This window comes from Chiloscyllium plagiosum, unplaced genomic scaffold (genome assembly GCF_037043375.1).
Source record: "Chiloscyllium plagiosum isolate Xiang-an unplaced genomic scaffold, Cpla_swu_hap1 HiC_scaffold_4, whole genome shotgun sequence".
NCBI classification, from domain to species: Eukaryota; Metazoa; Chordata; class Chondrichthyes; order Orectolobiformes; family Hemiscylliidae; genus Chiloscyllium; species Chiloscyllium plagiosum.
In genome coordinates this window covers 125,324,402-125,342,837 of record NW_028270142.1, presented here as the reverse complement: position 1 = coordinate 125,342,837, position 18,436 = coordinate 125,324,402, and the positions used below count along the sequence as shown (strand labels likewise).

The 18,436-nt window shown below is 40.7% G+C and overlaps 1 protein-coding gene across 5 annotated transcripts in view; it reads right to left on the bottom strand.

The window, feature by feature from the left end:
- tsnare1 (T-SNARE Domain Containing 1) overlaps positions 1-18,436 on the bottom strand; it is a 912,841-nt gene that overhangs the window by 315,260 nt on the left and 579,145 nt on the right. For all 5 annotated transcript variants that reach the window (XR_015757044.1, XR_015757042.1, XR_015757043.1 and 2 more), the window contains 2 exons: positions 18,331-18,403; positions 10,458-10,540 (listed from right to left, as the gene is read on the bottom strand). Coding sequence is in view for 2 of the 5 variants with exons in the window: in XM_087986629.1 (XP_087842755.1) it covers positions 10,458-10,540; positions 18,331-18,403 (156 nt within the window). In the remaining 3 variants the exon portion in view is untranslated. The remainder of the gene's footprint in view (positions 1-10,457; positions 10,541-18,330; positions 18,404-18,436) is intronic.

Sequence of the window (18,436 nt, the reverse complement as noted above, 5' to 3'; positions counted from 1 at the left end):
CTTTTGTTTGGAGAAAGTGGGAGGATTGGAAAGAAAAGTTGTTCAGGGTGAGGACCAGTTTGGTCAGTCGAAGGAGGGTGTCGGTGGAAGGGTACTGGGAAGGATGATACAGATTTTAATAGATCAGACAGAAAACAGCTTGGGTTTTTGATGATTTTGCTTTGATGAAAACCATGGAGGCCTGATGTATAGAAGCCGTAATAGATTCCTATTAAAAGTTAACTGCAATTGCTAGTTAATCTAAATCAACAATAGATGGTGTTATATGGAGCGGTACAGAATTACATTCCAAAATAGGTTGGATTTAAAGCTTGTCCTTCTACCTGTTAAAAGTCTGCTCATATAAAATGGAATAGTGATGGGGTGCTACATCATATTTTCTGTGATCTATCAAGGTTGAAATTTCCCTCCTGATTTCTGGTTCTTGCTAAAACCAATGGTATTCCAGTTGAGGAAAGCATTGAGCCTACATCTTGCTCATTCCATTGAAAAATGGCTACTGGATGCAGGCAGATCATATTGAATTGTCTCAATTAAGTCAATGTTGTCAGATGTGAAGTGGAGAAAAGTGGTGACTACGTCTGCTTAATTGAATCAGCACCACAGATCAATATCTGTTTTTCATCTACATTTATAAAGGTAGCATTAGTGAAACTAAGCATGACCTGCTGAGATGGTAGTCTCATAACAAAAGCCATGAAATAGAAATAATCTAAATATTGATTTCGGACGTTTCAACTGATTGGGCTTTGACAATGAAATTTCCCAAATGGGCAGAATGATTTCTGTTTCAGGGGGGCTCTGTTTAAAGGACCCAGTATTCATCCTCGGGAAACAGAAGTATGATCGAGTTGGGCCCAATGAACTAGTCAGATCATTGGTGACCAAGTGGTTTAAACATTAGCTGGGTTAGTAGGCTTGCACCTATTCTGTGTCATTCTATAATGTTATATTATCTTTCCCTCATCCCTCACAACCTCTTGCCTCCCCACACATTCCAATTCACGTTCTCATGGCATACTCATAGTCACTCACCCAATATCGGCCATGGGCATACCACAGGAGCTATGTGGAGATTTTTAGAAAAAACTTCCAACAATTTAATACAACTCTCATTCAATACATACTTGATACTGAAAAAAAACTCCCATTCTTTGATTTTAACTCCCATCTTACATTCAACCTACCATGAAAAGAAATTTCCATTTGTTATCCATTTTGATTTTAATCCTTTAATTGCCTCTTAAACTGTCAATCAAAATATGAACAGAACACAAACCTACTGAGCATGCTTTACCTTTTGAAACTTGGTCAAACAATCACAATAATCTCAGTGGCAGTCTCAATCCAGTCTCAATCAAAGACATAAATATAAACTGTAGGAAAAGATGAAAATTATCTTTTTTTCTAACCGATACCAGATGGCCTGTAAATCAAACAATTTAAGCATGCAGTTTTTCTTTAACCCTAAAAGATTATTTAAAGTCTAATTTTATCTTTTTTTTCAAGCTTCTGAAACAAATGTTATCTACTCTACAGGGGTATTTACAGATAATCTATTAATTTGTGATTCACTGAATTAAGACTCTGGGAATAGCCAAAATTGGATTTGATTGGATGCAGCATTGATGGCTCTGCTGGGTTTGGATCTCTTACAGTGTGCTTTATTTTCAACTCCCTTGCCTGTTGTGGCAATTGCAAGATCTATCAGCTACGTGGGTGAGACTTTTGCATCCAGGTCTCACACACTATTTTCAAAAATCTTCCAGTTGCCATGGAAATCTGGTCCAAAACATTGAAGGTTCATTTCTTGGAGATTGCACCACGTGTGTATTATATCACTTGTTCGAAATCCTGTATCTCCCATCCCAACGGCACTGTGCCTGTCCAGCTCACCACCATCTTCTCTAGGTAAATATGGCTGAGAAATAGATTGTAGTTTAACCAGTGATGTTAACATCTGGTGATGGCATGAAAATGGATCAGAATAAAATCACTGCTGAAAATGTTGTAGAATATTGTTCTACAGAATCTGACGAATTCTATCACATACCAACATTGACCTTTTCAAAGCACAATTATGCTCCGTAAATGGCAGGCTCAAATTATAATTTCAAGGAAAAAAAAAGCTTAGCATATGACCTCCATCCAATGCCAAAATATATTCAAGCTCGATGACATTAAAGTCAATTTTGCTCTGTAATTTTACCTTTTGCTGTTTCATGCTCCAAGCTAATGAAGGAAAAGCCAGTCAATATATGACTTGTAAGCCACCAGCTAATTTGTTGTCTTAATTAAAAAAATAAAATTGAATATCTCTGCTGCCAACAAAGTTTCTTAATGTATCAAGAATGTGCAGTATCAAGGCCCATTAAACACACGTATTTCAAAAGTGATTAATTCTGATTGATCCTCTACATCAACACAGACATTATTAAACAACTGAATTTGAATAATCTCGATTTTTATTAAATATGCAAAATGAAAAGAAAATTTGTTTGTTTCTTTTCTTTGGTCATTTTATCCCAAGATTTCAATTCCTATAAGCATCTAAAGGTTTGGTTACTTGTCTTTTATTCATCTCTGTTTTAAGTCTGCTTTCGTGACGGAGTTGTTGGGAGCAGTTTTACCGTTACTGGAACTAAGGTGTACTGATGGGATCGAATGGAATGGTGAATTTGCATGGAGCTCAATAAGAGACTCCACTGACTGTAATGGAGAGCAAAACTGGTGAAGCAGAAGCAAAGAATGCACTTAACCCCATCAGGTGCCTGCTCGGCCAGTTATTCAAATTGTCTACATTTGCATTCACACAGTGTTCAAGCAGTCATGTTTAGCATACTCGACAAAAAATAAATCTAAAGAATAAGACAAATTAGGTCATAACAAAATGCATCTGGATTTTCAGACCTTCTGTTAAGTTCATACCCTTTCTTGAACCTAAAATTGAGAAAGTGCTGAATCCCTCTATCTTCCATTCCTTCCACAGTCGATAAGCGATCAATCGCCTAAATTTGTCCTTCCTGAGGCATTGCTTATTGACACAGCTCACTTTGTCTTCCATTTTTTAAACTTTGGCAGTGCCCTGCACTGCCATCCTTTGTCCTCCACTTGAGTTTCCCAACAAGAAAAAAGGGTAGTATTAACACCTCTTTTTTATTAAATAGCAGATGGGTGATTAGCATTTGATGGCTGATTAACATTTAGGTCCATATTATGTTGCTTATAAGTCATTCAACATTCAAAAATCTGTGAATTTATATCGAGAAATATGTAGCAAAGCAAATGACAGTTATTCAGAAGAAAACATGGCAGAAATACTCCTCCATTTTTCAAAAGAATCTAACAATTTTATAGTACAGAAAGAGGCTATCGAACTCATCATGTTTGTACTCTCGAAAGAACTCAGCTAGTCACATTCTCCAGCCACTATTTCCATTGCCCTCTACATTAATCACTTTCAAGTGTATATCCAGATCTCTTTCAAATTTTTCTATTGAAGTCAGCTTCAACACTGTCACAGGCAGCTCATTCCAAATCCTAAGAGCTCCCTGAGTAAATAGGCTTCTCCTCATCTCACTGCGAACTGTCTTGCTGACAATCTTGAAATTGTGACCCTAGCTACTGACATGCCAACTATTGGAAACAGAATATCCTTGTTTACCATGTCAAAATTGTTCAGAATTTTGAACACCTTAATAAGGTCACCTCTTAACATTCTCTGTTCCAAGGAGAATAAGCCCAGTTTCTCAAATTTTTATATAAAAATGTTTGTATATAAAATCCCTCATTCCTTATTTCATTTTCGTAAATCTCCTTTGAACTCTCTCCAGGGCGTTAACATCCTTCCTTAAATAAGGTGCTGAGAACTGAACATAATACTCCAAATCTGGTCTGGCCAATGATTTGTAGAGGTACGGCATCACTTCCTTGCTTTTAAACTCTATGCCTCTATCCATAAACCCAAGGATGCGATAAGCCTTCAACAGTTTCAACTCGCCTGGCCACATTCAGGGAATCATGCACGTGAACCCCAAGGACATTCTGCTCCTGTACATCCCTCAACGTTGTCCCATTGAGCCTGCATTGTCTCTCTTTATTTCTTCTGCCCAAATGCAAGAAAATTATGTCTTGCAAGAAAATAAATACAAGGTCTCACAGTCGCAAGTTCGGGAAAACTCTAATTATTTCAAAACCACGTTAGTTTTTAAAAAACATTTGAAAAAAGTGTATGCTGTCACAACTGGCAGAGAATACCATATTCTACAATGTTTTTTATATCCTTTAGAATTAATGATCAGTAAACCAAGGCCTGGAAGGGCACAATTTCCTGATATGTGCTTGCATTATGAGCCAGAAGCACTGAAGTGCAAAATCCTTAATCTTAATGTCTTCAAATGCATCTTGTTTTATTAATCATATGTCACGCAAAAACAGAAATAAGCGGTTTGGGCGCACTCAACAGATCTATGAAGTACACTACAAGGAGCTTAATTTACATATTGAAAATTATTTAGACCTTTTGAATTGCAATGGATTAATTTTAAAAGAATTAAAAATAAACTAGCAAAACATTGAACCTGTGGAGGCAACTTCCTTGATCACAGCCTACACAGTAATACAACAAATGGTTTACTCACCTGATGTGTAATGGTCGTAGTGCACACATTTGAAAGGGATAAAAGATTGTCAGGCAACTTAATTTAGGGAGTGTGGTGCTGGAAAAGCACAGGTCAGGCAGCATCTGAGGAGCAGGAGAATCGACATTTCAGACATAAACCCTTCATTAGGAACGATGAAGGGCTCTTGCCCGAAACTTCGATTCTCCTGCTCCTTGGATGCTGCCTGACTTGCTGTGCTTTTTCAGCACCACACTCTCGATTGTGATCTCCAGCATCTGCAGTCCTCACTTTCTCCCAACCCATTTTGGGGAAGCAATTAAATAGTCAAGTGTGGTAAAAAAAATCTCCTCAATAAAATTGACATTAAAGATATGAAAGATGCTATTAAAATCCATGGGATTAAACTAAAACAAAGGTAAATTTGCCACAGTCTTACCAGACCACTGGGCTGCTCTCTTATTAGAGAGAGTGACATCCTGGTGGTGGTTCAACCTGAGGGTCACCATGCCTCAGGAGAGGCTGAAATGGACAATTCTTCATAGTAACCTCAGCCAGGACAGGAATTGAACCCACACTGCTAGTGTCACTCTGTATTGCAAACCACCATTCCATTCAATTTAGCTAACTGACATCCCCTGATAAAAACAGAAAAGTCACCATCGTCCTACTGGACCACAGAGCTGCTCTCTCATTACAGATCGGAGGTAATTTCATCTGAGGGTCAACCCCACCTCAGGTGAAGGGGAGAGGTTGAGAAGGAGACCCTCTTATAACTAGTGGCAGCTGTGCCTTCAGATACCTAGACCTCAGATTTTGGAAGTCTCCTTCTAAACCTGACTGCCTTTCTCCACCTTTTTGTCCTGCTTTAGATCTCTGTCTACTATTTGGTTCATTTGTCTACTGGTCAGGCTCAGTGTTGAATATTATCTGATCTTGGTAGGTATTTATTGAAGCTTTGCTAAGGTAAATGTGTTATACAAATACAAGTTGTTGTTGAGTTTTGGTAAAGAATTTTAAATTGCGATTTTAGAGATTGTTTGCTCTGGTTTTGGAACAGATTATAAATTTGCTCACTGAGCTGGTAGATTTGTTCTCAGACGTTTTGACACCATGCTAGGTAACATCATCAGTGAGCTTCCAATGAAGCACTAGTGTACTGTCCCACTTGCTATTTATGTGTCTTGGTCTGTTGTGGTGGTGACATCACTTCCGGTTCTTTTTCTGAGAGGTTGGTAAATTGGGTCCAAATCAATATGTTTGTTAATGGAGTTCTGGTTTGAATGCCCGGCCTCTAGGGATTCCCGTGTGTGTCTTTGTTCAGCCTGTTCTAGGATGGATGCATTGTCCCAGTGGAACTGGTGTCCTTCTTCGTCTGTGTGTAAGGATACCAGTGATAGTTGGTCATGTCGTTTGGTAGCTAGTTGGTGCCCATGTATCCAGGTGGCTAGTCTCCTGCCTGTCTTTCCAATGTAATGTTTGTTGCTGTCGCTGCAGGGTATTTTGTAAATGACGTTTTTGTCTGCTGGTTGTTGGTACAGGATTCTTCAAAATCATCAGGAGCTGTTTCAGTGTGGTGGTAAGTTTGTGGGCTACCATGATGCAGAGGGGCCGGAGTAGTTTGGTCATCATCTCCGAGATGTCTTCGATGTATGGTAGTGTGGCTAGAGTCTCTTGGCGTCTTATGTCTTCTAGTTTAGGTCTGTTGCATAGGAATTGGCAGATTGCACTTATCGGGTACCTGTTGTTCCTGAATACACTGTATAGGTGTTTTTCCTCAGCTTCTCCTAGTTCCTGGATGCTGCAGTGTGCTGTGGCTCATCTAAATAATGTCCTGATTCAGCTCTGTTTGCGGGTGTTGGGATGATTGCTCCTGTCGCTGAGTATCTGGTCTGTGTGTGTAGCTTTCCTGTAGATGCTAGTCTGCAGCTTTCCAGTAACTCTTCATTCTGCTGTGACATCTAAGAAGGACAGTCTGTTGTTCGCATCCTCTTTGGTGAACTTTATACTGGTAAGGATGTTTTTTATATGTTTGTGGGTTTCTTCTAATTTGTTGCATTTCATGATGACAAAGGTGTCATCCACAGAGCGGATCCAAAGTTTGTCAGGTAGAGGATGATGAGGTCATGGTTTCCTTCAACATGATGGACCTATTCACATCAATAAACATCATCCTGGCCAAAGAAACACTGGCCTCACTGCTAGACGAACCAAGGACATAAAGACCTGACAGCACCAATTCCATTAGCAAGGACAGCATTCTCAAACTCGTAAACCTGTGCTTCACAACCCACTTCACCTTAAACGACAAGATCTACAAACAAATCAATGGGCCGCTTATGGGATCACCAATATAAGGACTCTCAGCAGAAGCAGTTATGCAAAGGTTAGAACAAACAATCCTTCCCATGATCCAGCCCAAGCTTTGGGTCCGCTATGTGATATCACCCACCACAACAGACCAGGACAGATAAATAGAAAGTGGGACATTACACTAGTGCTTCATCAGAAGTTCACTGATGTTACCAAGCATAGTGACAAAATGTCTGTACAGGACATTAGTTAGGCCATTGTTGGAATATTGCATGCAATTCTGGTCTCCTTCCTATTGGAAAGATGTTGTGAAACTTGAAAGGATTCAGAAAAGATTTATAAGGATGTTGCCAGGGTTGGAGGATTTGAGGTATAGGGAGAGGCTGAGCAGGCTGGGGCTGTTTTCCCTGGAGCGTCGGAGGCTGAGGGGTGACCTTATAGAGGTTTACAAAATTATGAGGGGCATGGATAGGATAAATAGACCAGGTGCTTTCTCTGGGGTTGGGGAGTCCAGAACTATAGAGCATATGTTTAGGGTGAGAGGGGAAAGATATAAAAGAGACCTAAGGGGCAACGTTTTCACACAGAGGGTGGTATGTGTTTGGAATGAGCTGCCAGAGGAAGTGGTGATGGCTGGTACAATTGCAACATTTAAGAGGCATTTGGATGGGTATATGAATAGAAAGGGTTTGGAGGGATATGGGCCGGGTGCTGGCAGGTGGGACTAGATTGGGTTGGGATATCTGGTCAGCATGGATGGGTTGGACCAAAGGGTCTGTTTTCATGCTGTACATCTCTATGACTCTATGACTCTAAATCTACCAGATCAGCGAGCCGACTTAAGAATTTTAAATATTTCAGCAAAGAGGAAATTGTTGTCCATGTTTTGGATATTTTGACTAGTTTATGTATTAAAAACACTTTGCTCAGCCGTTCATTGAAAAAAGGCACACAGAATTCAGTTTGTACTTCAATTTGATTTTACTCACAAAATATTCCTTACTGAAAACACCATTTCCCAAATTCCCACAATATTTACTCTCTATCTAACTCTATCCATCCCAGTAGGGATATTACCCACAAAAATCCACATGTTTGAGCTAGGCCGTTGGAAGCTCCTTCCTCTCTGACGTGGCTCTCTTCTATGAAGCTGGGTCGCCCAGTTTTATGGGAATGTGGGTGTACTGTGCCTTTAAGAGAGTTAAAATCTGCCCAAACTACCTGACACAGCACCGAGTGTTCTGGATAAGATAACAACGTAACATTTGGTTGAAACAGCTCGATTAGCTGGGTTGCCTGGGTGACGACAAAACAAATTCAAATTTGGCCATACCTTTTAAATTATACCCCAAAATTACCAAACTCCAATCAAGTTCGAATTTAGTATATTGACAAACTTAAAAGCCAATGACACAATCTGATGTTTGGGGGTATAAGACTGGGGAAAACTGAACAGTTGAGGGAAAACTGCCAAAATACCAACAGATGTTGGCTACTAGTAAGAACTCTTTGAGGGGTATTTTTCCAGAGAAGGAGTTTGCATAGAGAAAAAGCATCAACATCGACCTGGAGAGCAAATCCACAAAGAGAAGATTCGACAGTTGGCTGGTTTTGAAATTTGATTTTTTGGTAAATCTTAATCGGGGGGGGGGGTATATCAGACTAGTATTGTAGAAGGGGAAGGTAAAAGATAAGTTAGAGAAAGGAGTTGTAAATAGTAGTTCATTAATTATTCTCTGTTATACTTTAAGAAATAAAGTTGTTAAGTTTTACTTTAAATAGTAACCTTTGGGATAGTTCTTGGCCTCTCAAATTTTCACAGATTACCGCACAGGGTAAATCTTTTCTGTGTTACAGGTTTAAATTAGCAGGGAGGTTTACCCTGTGTTGTAACACCCAGGTCAGGGTGGATCTTCCCCTGTATCTTCAGCCACAAATCTTGCTGTGAGTCTTCACTGAGGGGGTGGCTGCCAGACGTATATTTTTGTTCCCTTTGTCCTGGACCTCCTGAATATTCTGTGCCCTTTGGCCAGTGAGGTCATAAGCAGGATCAATGCATCCAATAGGGTCACACCAACATTGTTCACTGTTGCTACGCAGAGTGGTGTGAAGACTCATCCTCAGGCACTTCTGGATGTCAAGGTGCCCGAAAGTCTGATCAATATTTCTCCAATATGCAACCCTCGGGTTGGTTGTAACTGGCTCCCCTGAACATTTGTTATGTCTTTGATCTTGGTTTCCACTGTTCCCTGTAGCCAATAGCTGCTGTTGAATTTAGTTTGAATAATTTTCTGTCAAGCCCGATTTCTCCAGCTGTGCATCTATTTAGAATGTCCAGCTTTAGGCCCATTGTTGCTTGATCACTGAATCCTATATTATTTATCTCCTCATGGGAAAATGGCATACTAGTCCTATAAAAGCCTCTCGCACCGAATAAAAAGAGAGGAAGATTTGTCATTGATATAATCTTTCTCAATTCAGTTATCATATATAATATAACTATCCCACAAAGCTAGAGAATGACAAATGCACAAATATCAGAAAGACATCTTCTATTTCTTCAACAGTACTTTTCCATTGTAGAATGTATTGCTCTTGGAGTATTGGAACACATATTTGAAAAAGGTCACACATATCAACTCACACAAAGCCATGCTGACTATTCTTAATCAGTCCTTGCCTCTCCAAATGCATGTAAACCCTATCTTTCAGAATCCCTCCAACAACTTATCCACCACCAATGTCAAAATAACGGGTCTATAGTTTCCAGGTTTCTCCTTACAGTGTTTCTTAAATAAAGGCACCCTCCAGCATATAACCTTCTGGGGGGTCTCCAATTTCTTCCCTCACTTCTCACAATGCCCATAAAAAGCTCTTCATTTCACACCAACTGATTGCAAACCTATTACTTTAAAAGTTATCTATATATCTCTAAAAGAATCATTAGAACCAATAGTAATGGCAACTGAAAAGAAAATGGAAGAACAAATTCTGGTAATATTGGCTGCAAATAGGTCTTTCAATTGGATTTCGAAAACTTGCTTGCAAACATAATAGAACAATTTACGACGGTTATTTGCAAAATAAGGAAACATAACATACACAAAACAACAAAGAACATGAAAATGGGAAGACATGTCACGAGATTATTTTCAAATTTGAGAAATGTAGTGATATTAAGGAGATTGTGTGATGCAGTGGCTTGTGTCCCTACTACCAACCCAGAAGATCCAGGGTCAAAGCCAGTCCTGGACTGGTTTCAAAGTGTGTTCATCACATGGCCAAACAGCCCGAGTATGGAGTTGAAAATCCTGTCAAAAATTGCAATGGCAGGTATCAAGAAAGGAGGAGATCCCTGAACATGTGATGGAAAGAAATTGGAGTGTCTACCATCATATGTGTAACAACAGAATTCAATGCTACTTTCTCTGTTGGTTTAAAGTCATGGTTCAATTATCTTTGTCCAATTTCAACAATAATGTATTAGCTCTCAATGTCCTTAAGAAGATTTTAACAGAGACTTACCTGATGCTGATTTGCTTTTGCCAATTGCTCATTAGCTGAAACAACATTTGAAGCTGCATTCTCAATGTTGGCTTCAATGCTATCTGTTAATTGAAGAATAAAGTTGTACAAATATGGTGAGATCAGCAATGCTTCTGAAATAGATTCACCATTATGTTGTCTCAAGTTGGAAGATCATAATTTCAATAAACAATCTTAATATCTCAATAAGGAAATAGCTGAAGAAATTAATAAGTACTTTGTGACAGTCTTCACAGTGGAAGACATGAGTAATATCCCAACAATTAAAGAGAGTCAGGGGCAGAGTTGAGTATGGTAGCCATTACAAAAGAGAAAGTGCTAGAAAAGCTAAAAGGTTTAAAAATTGATAAATCTCCTGGCCCCAATGGGCAACATCCTAGAATTCTGAGTGAGGTGGCTGAGTAAATAGCGGAGGCATTGGTTGTGATCTTTTAAAAGTCACTGGAGTCAGGGAAAGTCCCAGATTATTAGAAAATCACTGTTGTAACCCCCTTGTTCAAGAAAGGATCAAGATAAAAGATGGAAAAATTACAAGCTGATTAGCCTAACCTGGGTTGTTGGTAAAATTCTAGAATCCATTGTTAAGGATGAGATTTCTAAATTTTTGGAAGTGCAGGGTCAGATTAGAACAAGTCAGCATAGATTTAGTAAGGGGAAGTCATGCCTGACAAACCTGTTAGAATTCTTTGAAGAGGTAATGTAGATTAAACCAGGGAAACCCAGTGGATGTTATCTACCTAGACTTCCAAAATACCTTTGATAAGGTGCCTCACAGGAGGCTGCTGAGTAAGATGAAGGCCCATGGTAATCTACTGGCATGGATTGAGGATTGGCTGTCTGACAAAAGATAGAGAGTTGGGATAAAAGATTATTTTTCGGAATGGCAGCCGGTGACAAGTGATGTCCCGCAGGGTTTATTGCTGGGACCGCAGCTGTTCACTTTATATATTAATGATCTGGATGAAGGGATTGGGGGAATTCTGGCAAAGTTCGCCAATGATGCGAAGTTAGGTGGATAGGCATGTGGTAATGAGGAGGTGGGGAGACTGCAGAAAGATTTAGACAGTTTAGGAGAGTGGTCCAGGAAATGGCTGATGAAATTCAATGTGAGCAAATGTGAGGTCTTGCACTCTGGAAAAAAAGAATGCAGGCATGGACTATTTTCTAAATGCGGAGAAAATTCATAAAGCCGAAGTACAAAGGGAGCTGGGAGTGCTAGTCCAGGATTCTCTAAAGGTTAACTCGCAGGTTGAATCCATGATTAAGAAACCAAATGTCATGTTATCATTTATCTCAAGAGGGTTGGAATATAAAAGCAGTGATGTGCTTCTGAGACTTTATAAAGCTCTAGTTAGGCCACATTTAGAATACTGTGTCCAATTTTGGACTCCCCACCTCAGGAAGGACATACTGGCACTGGAGCATGTCCAGCAGAGATTCACACGAATGATCCCTGGAATGGTAGGCCTAACATATGATGAGCGGCTGTATTCATTAGAGTTTAGAAGGTTGAGGGGAGATCTTATAGATAATGCATGGCTAAGAAAGGGTGGACGCTGGGAAGTTATTTCCGTTAGGCAGGGAGACGAGGACCCATGTGTACAGCCTTAGAATTAGAGGGGGTCAATTTAGAATGGAAATGAGGAGACATTTCTTCAGCCAGAGAGGGGTGGGCCTGTGGAATTCATTGCCATGGATCGCAGTGGAGGCTGGGACATTAAATGTCTTCAAGGCAGAGATTGATAAATTTTTGATCTCACAAGGAATTAAGGGCTACGGGGAGAGTACAGGTAAGTAGAGTTGAAATGCCCATCAGCCATGATTAAATGACGGAAAGGACTCGATTGGCCCAATAGCCTTACTTCCACTCCTATGTCTTATGTCCTTATGGTCTTGTAAATCTGTCATGTAGGAAATAGTGATGATATGTTAATACCTATAAATATCTTTGCCTAGTGCCTTAATATCAGATAACTTAAACATTCATGAAACAGTGACAAAGAAGGTCCACAAAAAATAAATCACTAAGACGATGCAAAAGATAAAAAGCCTTCATTATAAGGAGATACCTGACAAATGAAGACATGTTTCTTTCGAGCCAAGAAGGTGAAATGAAGATCTGATTTTGTTTTATTCTTTCAAATTTTATAACTGAGTTTGGAAAGACGCATCAATTCATTCCTAGTCCCACTGCTCCATTAGTCAGATCAAATTTAAAATTTAACTTAAGTGGTGATATGGTCAATTTCCAGTTGGCTGGTCGGCTGGCTCATGATGCAGAGGAACACCAACAGCATGGGTTCAATTTCCCCACTGGATGAGGTTACCCCATGAGGGTGTCTTCTTCTCAACCTTTCCCTTCACCTGAGTCATAATGACTCTCAGGTTAAACTGCCACCAGTCATCTCTCCCTAATGAGACAGTAGCTCTATGATTCAGTAGGACAATGTCAACTTCACTTTTACCTTTTGTGCCAATTATATATATTTTGCACTGAATCTGGGTTAGTATTTTAAAAAGAAATCAGCCAGTTTTGTTTCATCAAAATAATGACTAGTTTATTACAAATAAGATGCACTCAAACTAATATGCAAAGATTATTAACCATAAACGTGGGGAAAATATAACAGGGTCTGGTACCAGCTGTGGAGAGACAAACAGAGGTAGCATTTTGAATCTGATAGATCTTTTCTTCAAGAATTGAAAGGGGCTGAGAATTGGTGGTTTTAATGCCGTTGACGGGGTTACAGGGGTGAAGGAAGAGTGAGAGGAACAGATGGTGGAGAGTGCTCACAGCAAAGGTCAAAGGGAGCAATCATAATAGTAAAAGGTAGATAGAAATGCAAAGTAAGTGTAAGTGAATGGTGTGAAAAGGAGAAAATAGGTCAGCTCTGCTGACAGCAAAGTCAACAAGTTACAAACAGGACATGCTCAGGGTCTGTATGTGTGTGGGAATGGAGCTCTCTAATAGAGGAAATGTCATACTCTGAAGTTGAAAAACTCAACATTGAGTCCTAGACACTTTAAAGTATCCTAAGGGGAAAACAATGTGTTATCACTCCAGCTTGTGTTGATCTTTGTTGGAACACCTAGCTTGCCCAAGATGGAAATATTAGCAATTGAGCAAGATGGCTTGTTTAAATGGCAAGTAACTGGAAGACTGGTGGTCACTCCTACTGAGAGAGAGTGGAAGTATTCTGCAAAGTAGTCACCATGTCTGGGTTTGATCTTACCAATACAAAGGAGACTTTTTTTCAGCAGTGAATGCAGAAGACACGATGGACAAGTAATAAAAGTAAAACACTGCTTCTTCGGGAAGGTGTGTTTGGAAACTGGGACAATGAAGAGGGAGATGGTGTATGGACAAGTGTTACACCTTCTCCAATTCCATGGGAAGATGACATATGGATATGAGGAAGTATGAGGAGTGATGGAGACTATCATGATGGAAATAGACTGTGGAATGCTGACAGTGGAGGGAAGAGAAGATGTCTTTAGTTGTGACATCCTGCTGAAGGTGTTGGAAATGGTAAAATGTGATCCTTTAAATGCAAAGACTAATGGGGTGAAAAATGAGGACAAGGGAAACACTAAGTTATTCTGGAATGGAGGAATAGGATAAGGGCTGGAAATAGGTCGGACACAGCTGAGGGCCCAGTCAACTGCATTGTGGGGGAACCTTAAGCTAAGGAGAAAGGCGGTCATGTCAGAGGCAGCCTGCTTGGGTTCACATCATCGTTCTAAGTGCGATGAAGTCAGAGAAATTGGAAAAATGAAAGAGAATCCTTGCAGGAAGCAGGGCGTGAGGAAGTGAAATTGAGGTAACTGTGGAAGTTGGTTGGTTTGTGGAGGATAGTCTCAGACAACATATCCCAGAAATATAAATAAAGATTTCAAGGGAGGGAAGAGTCAGAGGTGGACCAGGCGAAGATGAGAAAAGGATATAATTTGGAAGCAAAATGAACTAATTTTTCCAATTCAGGATGAGAGCAAGAAGCAGCAGCAATTTCATCACTGATGGATGGGAGGAGTTGTGAGTATTGAGGGGGATGCTGCTAAGTAGGACTGGAACTCGGAGTGTTCCGCATGCTCCACAAACAAACAAACACCAGAGAGACGTATTCAATTATCCATCGCCACACCTAAATATGTCAAAGTCCCATATATTTAAGATCATAAGAAAAATAAACAAAGCAGACAGCAGACATTTAGTGGAGATCATTTGCTAGGGAATGGTAAAACCTATCAGAAATGCATGCAGGCCACTCCGTCAGTGATTATTGTGATCATCAATGGTGCAACCAGCTCGACCCCCCCCCACCCCCCCATCCTTTATTCCAATTACCCATTCCCAGCCAAATATGTTTCCAACTCAAATATGAAAGCATGAGTTGAGTTTTTTTTTCCATGATATCTCCAAAATGCATTCTTTTTAGGGGAGTACGTGATGCTCTTTTGAGCAGTCAACCCACACGCTATACCCAACCTCAGAGTATCTCAACCAATGTCAATTTCCCTTAAATGGAAAGGTCTAGTGTTCCTTCCATTTGTGATGACAACAATTCTATATTTCTAAAGATCTAATTTCATTAGCCACCCCCTCTCTTTATCCTGCTCAATACGTTAAGAATTGGAAAAATAGGTGCTCCGGCCATGTTCTTTCAATTGTGTTGCTCGGCTCAGATTCAATACTCTCTGTGATGTAGCAGAGCTTTGGAAATGGAGAGTGTTCTCAATAATGAGTCAGAAAATGTGGAAACAGTTGAAGAAATTATCACATGGCTAATGGCATCCCAACATGTCATTTATGCTGAACTGAAGCAATTTTGCATTCCATAAAATAATCATGCAAATAAATGTATTGAAATGTAAATGCTTTTAATAACTAAAAACCATAATTTGATGCGAATGTGCAATTAATCACCATTAGTCAGCTTTGTGATTAGCACTCTACTTTCCTTTAAACTTGAGATGAACAACAGTAACTGGTTGCTCCTTATCTTGTCCATTCAACTAAAAGTTAATCGCTCAAGGACAGCATATGCTGTTAACCTTGTGTCTTTGGTGTTACTTCAAGTTGAAAGTGAACATTTCAACATCAATTCAGTACCTCATGCTTGTCCCACCATTTAATCAGAGCTTTTTCATCTTGCCCAAAGAATTGATAGCCTTTGCTGACAAAAATCTATTAATCTAGTTTGATATCAGGAGAAAAATACTTGATCTGCCATGTTGATACGTTTTGGAGCCTGTCTTTTTTGTTCTTCCACAGTCTGATCGATAATATTCATCTTTGTTTTAAAGTTGATCTTATTGATGTGATTTAGCTGTAAAACGTAATGTATTAAAATCAAGAAAATCAATACACCTTTGGGTATTGCTGTAAGTGCCCAACTTTACATGTTTAATGTTTTAATCTCATTGTCAAGGGAGAGATGGGTAATGAAGGAGTTGACTGCTAAGAAATTATATTAGAGGTAAACAAACAGGAAATATGATCCAGAAACAGAACTTATTTTACTGCAGACTGAAATACAATTCTCCTCCAACTGTATATATTAGATTTTTGTTTTAATTTAATGATTCCACAATATGTGGACAACAGCCTTCTCTAGTTGCTGTAAGATGTTGATTGCTCTTTTTCTCGAATCGATGATGATTTATGATAATAGTACAGCCATAATGTTAGTGAGGATGTAAGACAACATGAAGTCATTTTCATCTTTGGCAGCTGCCTGATAATCTGATGGAACAGACTTTCCAACCTATGTGGAATTCAATGGGGTGAAAATCAGGCAAACATACAACAGATGAGTGGTCCAGATACAAAACCTGTGGTAAAGCCACATATTTTCCTTTGCGAAATTTTCAAAGTGATTGGTGAAAGAACCCTTTGGGAGATGAAAAGAGGGTATTATGCATCAAGCTGCTCTGACCAGGAATATATTTTCTTGACCATAAGAAAAGATTGCAGATTTGTGGGAAAAGCTGTTGAATTTTAAGGAGCCAATGTAGTCGTGAAGGAGCTCATTGAATGTTGTGCAATTTTATGTCTGAAGACCTATCAGTATGTTGTAAAGTTGGGGTGAGCTGTTTGCTGCTATGTACACTGAAATGAACAGAATATACAAAAATACAACTATATATGGGGAGAAAGAAACAGCAATAGTCTTGTTTAAAATGTAGCATCCAAGGAGCTTCGAAAGCGACGTTTCGGGCAAAAGCCCTTCATCAGGAATAAAGGCAGTGAGCCTGAAGCGTGGAGAGATAAGCTAGAGGAGGGTAGAGGTGGGGAGAAAGTAGCATAGAGTACAATGGGTGAGTGGGGGAGGGGATGAAGGTGATAGGTCAGGGAGGAGAGGGTGGAGTGGATAGGTGGAAAAGGAGATAGGCAGGTAGGACAAGTCATGGGGACAGTGCTGAGCTGGAAGTTTGGAACTAGGGTGAGGTGGGGGAAGGGGAAATGAGGAAACTGTTGAAGTCCACATTAATGCCCTGGGGCTGAAGTGTTCCGAGGCGGAAAATGAGCCGTTCTTCCTCCAGGCGTCTGGTGGTGAGGGAGCGGCGGTGAAGGAGGCCCAGGACCTCCATGTCCTCGGCAGAGTGGGAGGGGGAGTTGAAATGTTGGGCCACGGGGCGGTGTGGTTGGTTGGTGCGGGTGTCCTGGAGATGTTCCCTAAAGGGCTCTGCCATGAATCGCCCAGTCTCCCCAATGTAGAGGAGATCGCATCGGGAGCAACGGATACAATAAATGATATTAGTGGGGTTGCAAGTAAAACTTTGATGGATGGGGAAGGCTCCTTTCGTGCCTTGGATAGAGGTGAGGGAGGAGGTGTGGGCGCAGGTTTTACAGTTCCTGCAGTGGCAGGGGAAAGTGCCAGGATGGGAGGGTGGGTTGTAGGGGCGCGTGGACCTGACCAGGTAGTCACGGAGAGAACGGTCTTTGCAGAAGGTGGAAAGGGGTGGGGAGGGAAATATATTCCTGGTGGTGGGGTCTGTTTGGAGGTGGCGGAAATGTCGGTGGATGATTTGGTTTATGCAAAGGTTGGTAGGGTGGAAGGTGAAATTGTGATCTCTAAAGAAGGAGGCCATCTGGTGTGTTCTGTGGTGGAACTGGTCCTCCTGGGAGCAGATGTGGATGCCATCCCGTATTCCCAATTCCTCCACCTCCGCCGTATTGTATCCGTTGCTCCCGATGCGGTCTCCTCTACATTGGGGAGACTGGGCACTTCCTAGCAGAGCGCTTTAGGGAACATCTCCGGGACACCCGCACCAACCAACCACACCGCCCCATGGCCCAACATTTCAACTCCCCTTCCCACTCTGCCGAGGACATGGAGGTGCTTGGCCTCCTTCACCGCCGCTCCCTCACCACCAGACGCCTGGAGGAAGAATGCCTCATCTTCCGCCTTGGAACACTTCAACCCCAGGGCATCAATGTGGACTTCAATAGTTTCCTCATTTTCCCTTCCCCCACCTCACCCTAGTTCCAAACTTCCAGCTCAGCACTGGCCCCATGACTTGTCCGGACTTTTCCTACCTGCCTATCTCCTTTTCCACCTGTCCATTCCACCCTCTCCTCCCTGACCTATCACCTTCATCCCCTCCCCCATTCACCCATTGTACTCTATGCTACTTTCTCCCCACCCCCACCCTCCTCTCGCTTATCTCTCCACGCTTCAGGCTCACTGCCTTTATTCCTGATGAAGGGCTTTTGCCCGAAACGTCAATTTCGAAGCTCCTTGGATGCTGCCTGAACTGCTGTGCTCTTCCAGCACCACTAATCCAGAATCTGGTTTCCAGCATCTGCAGTCATTGTTTTTATCATGTTTAAAATGTAACTAATACTCACCAATGTTTTCACCCTGTTCATGTACCAGTAATGCTAGATCCTTGATAATCTGATTCACATCAAGCATGTCTGCCTGTGGACAGATTGAAGAAAAGCATTAAATCAG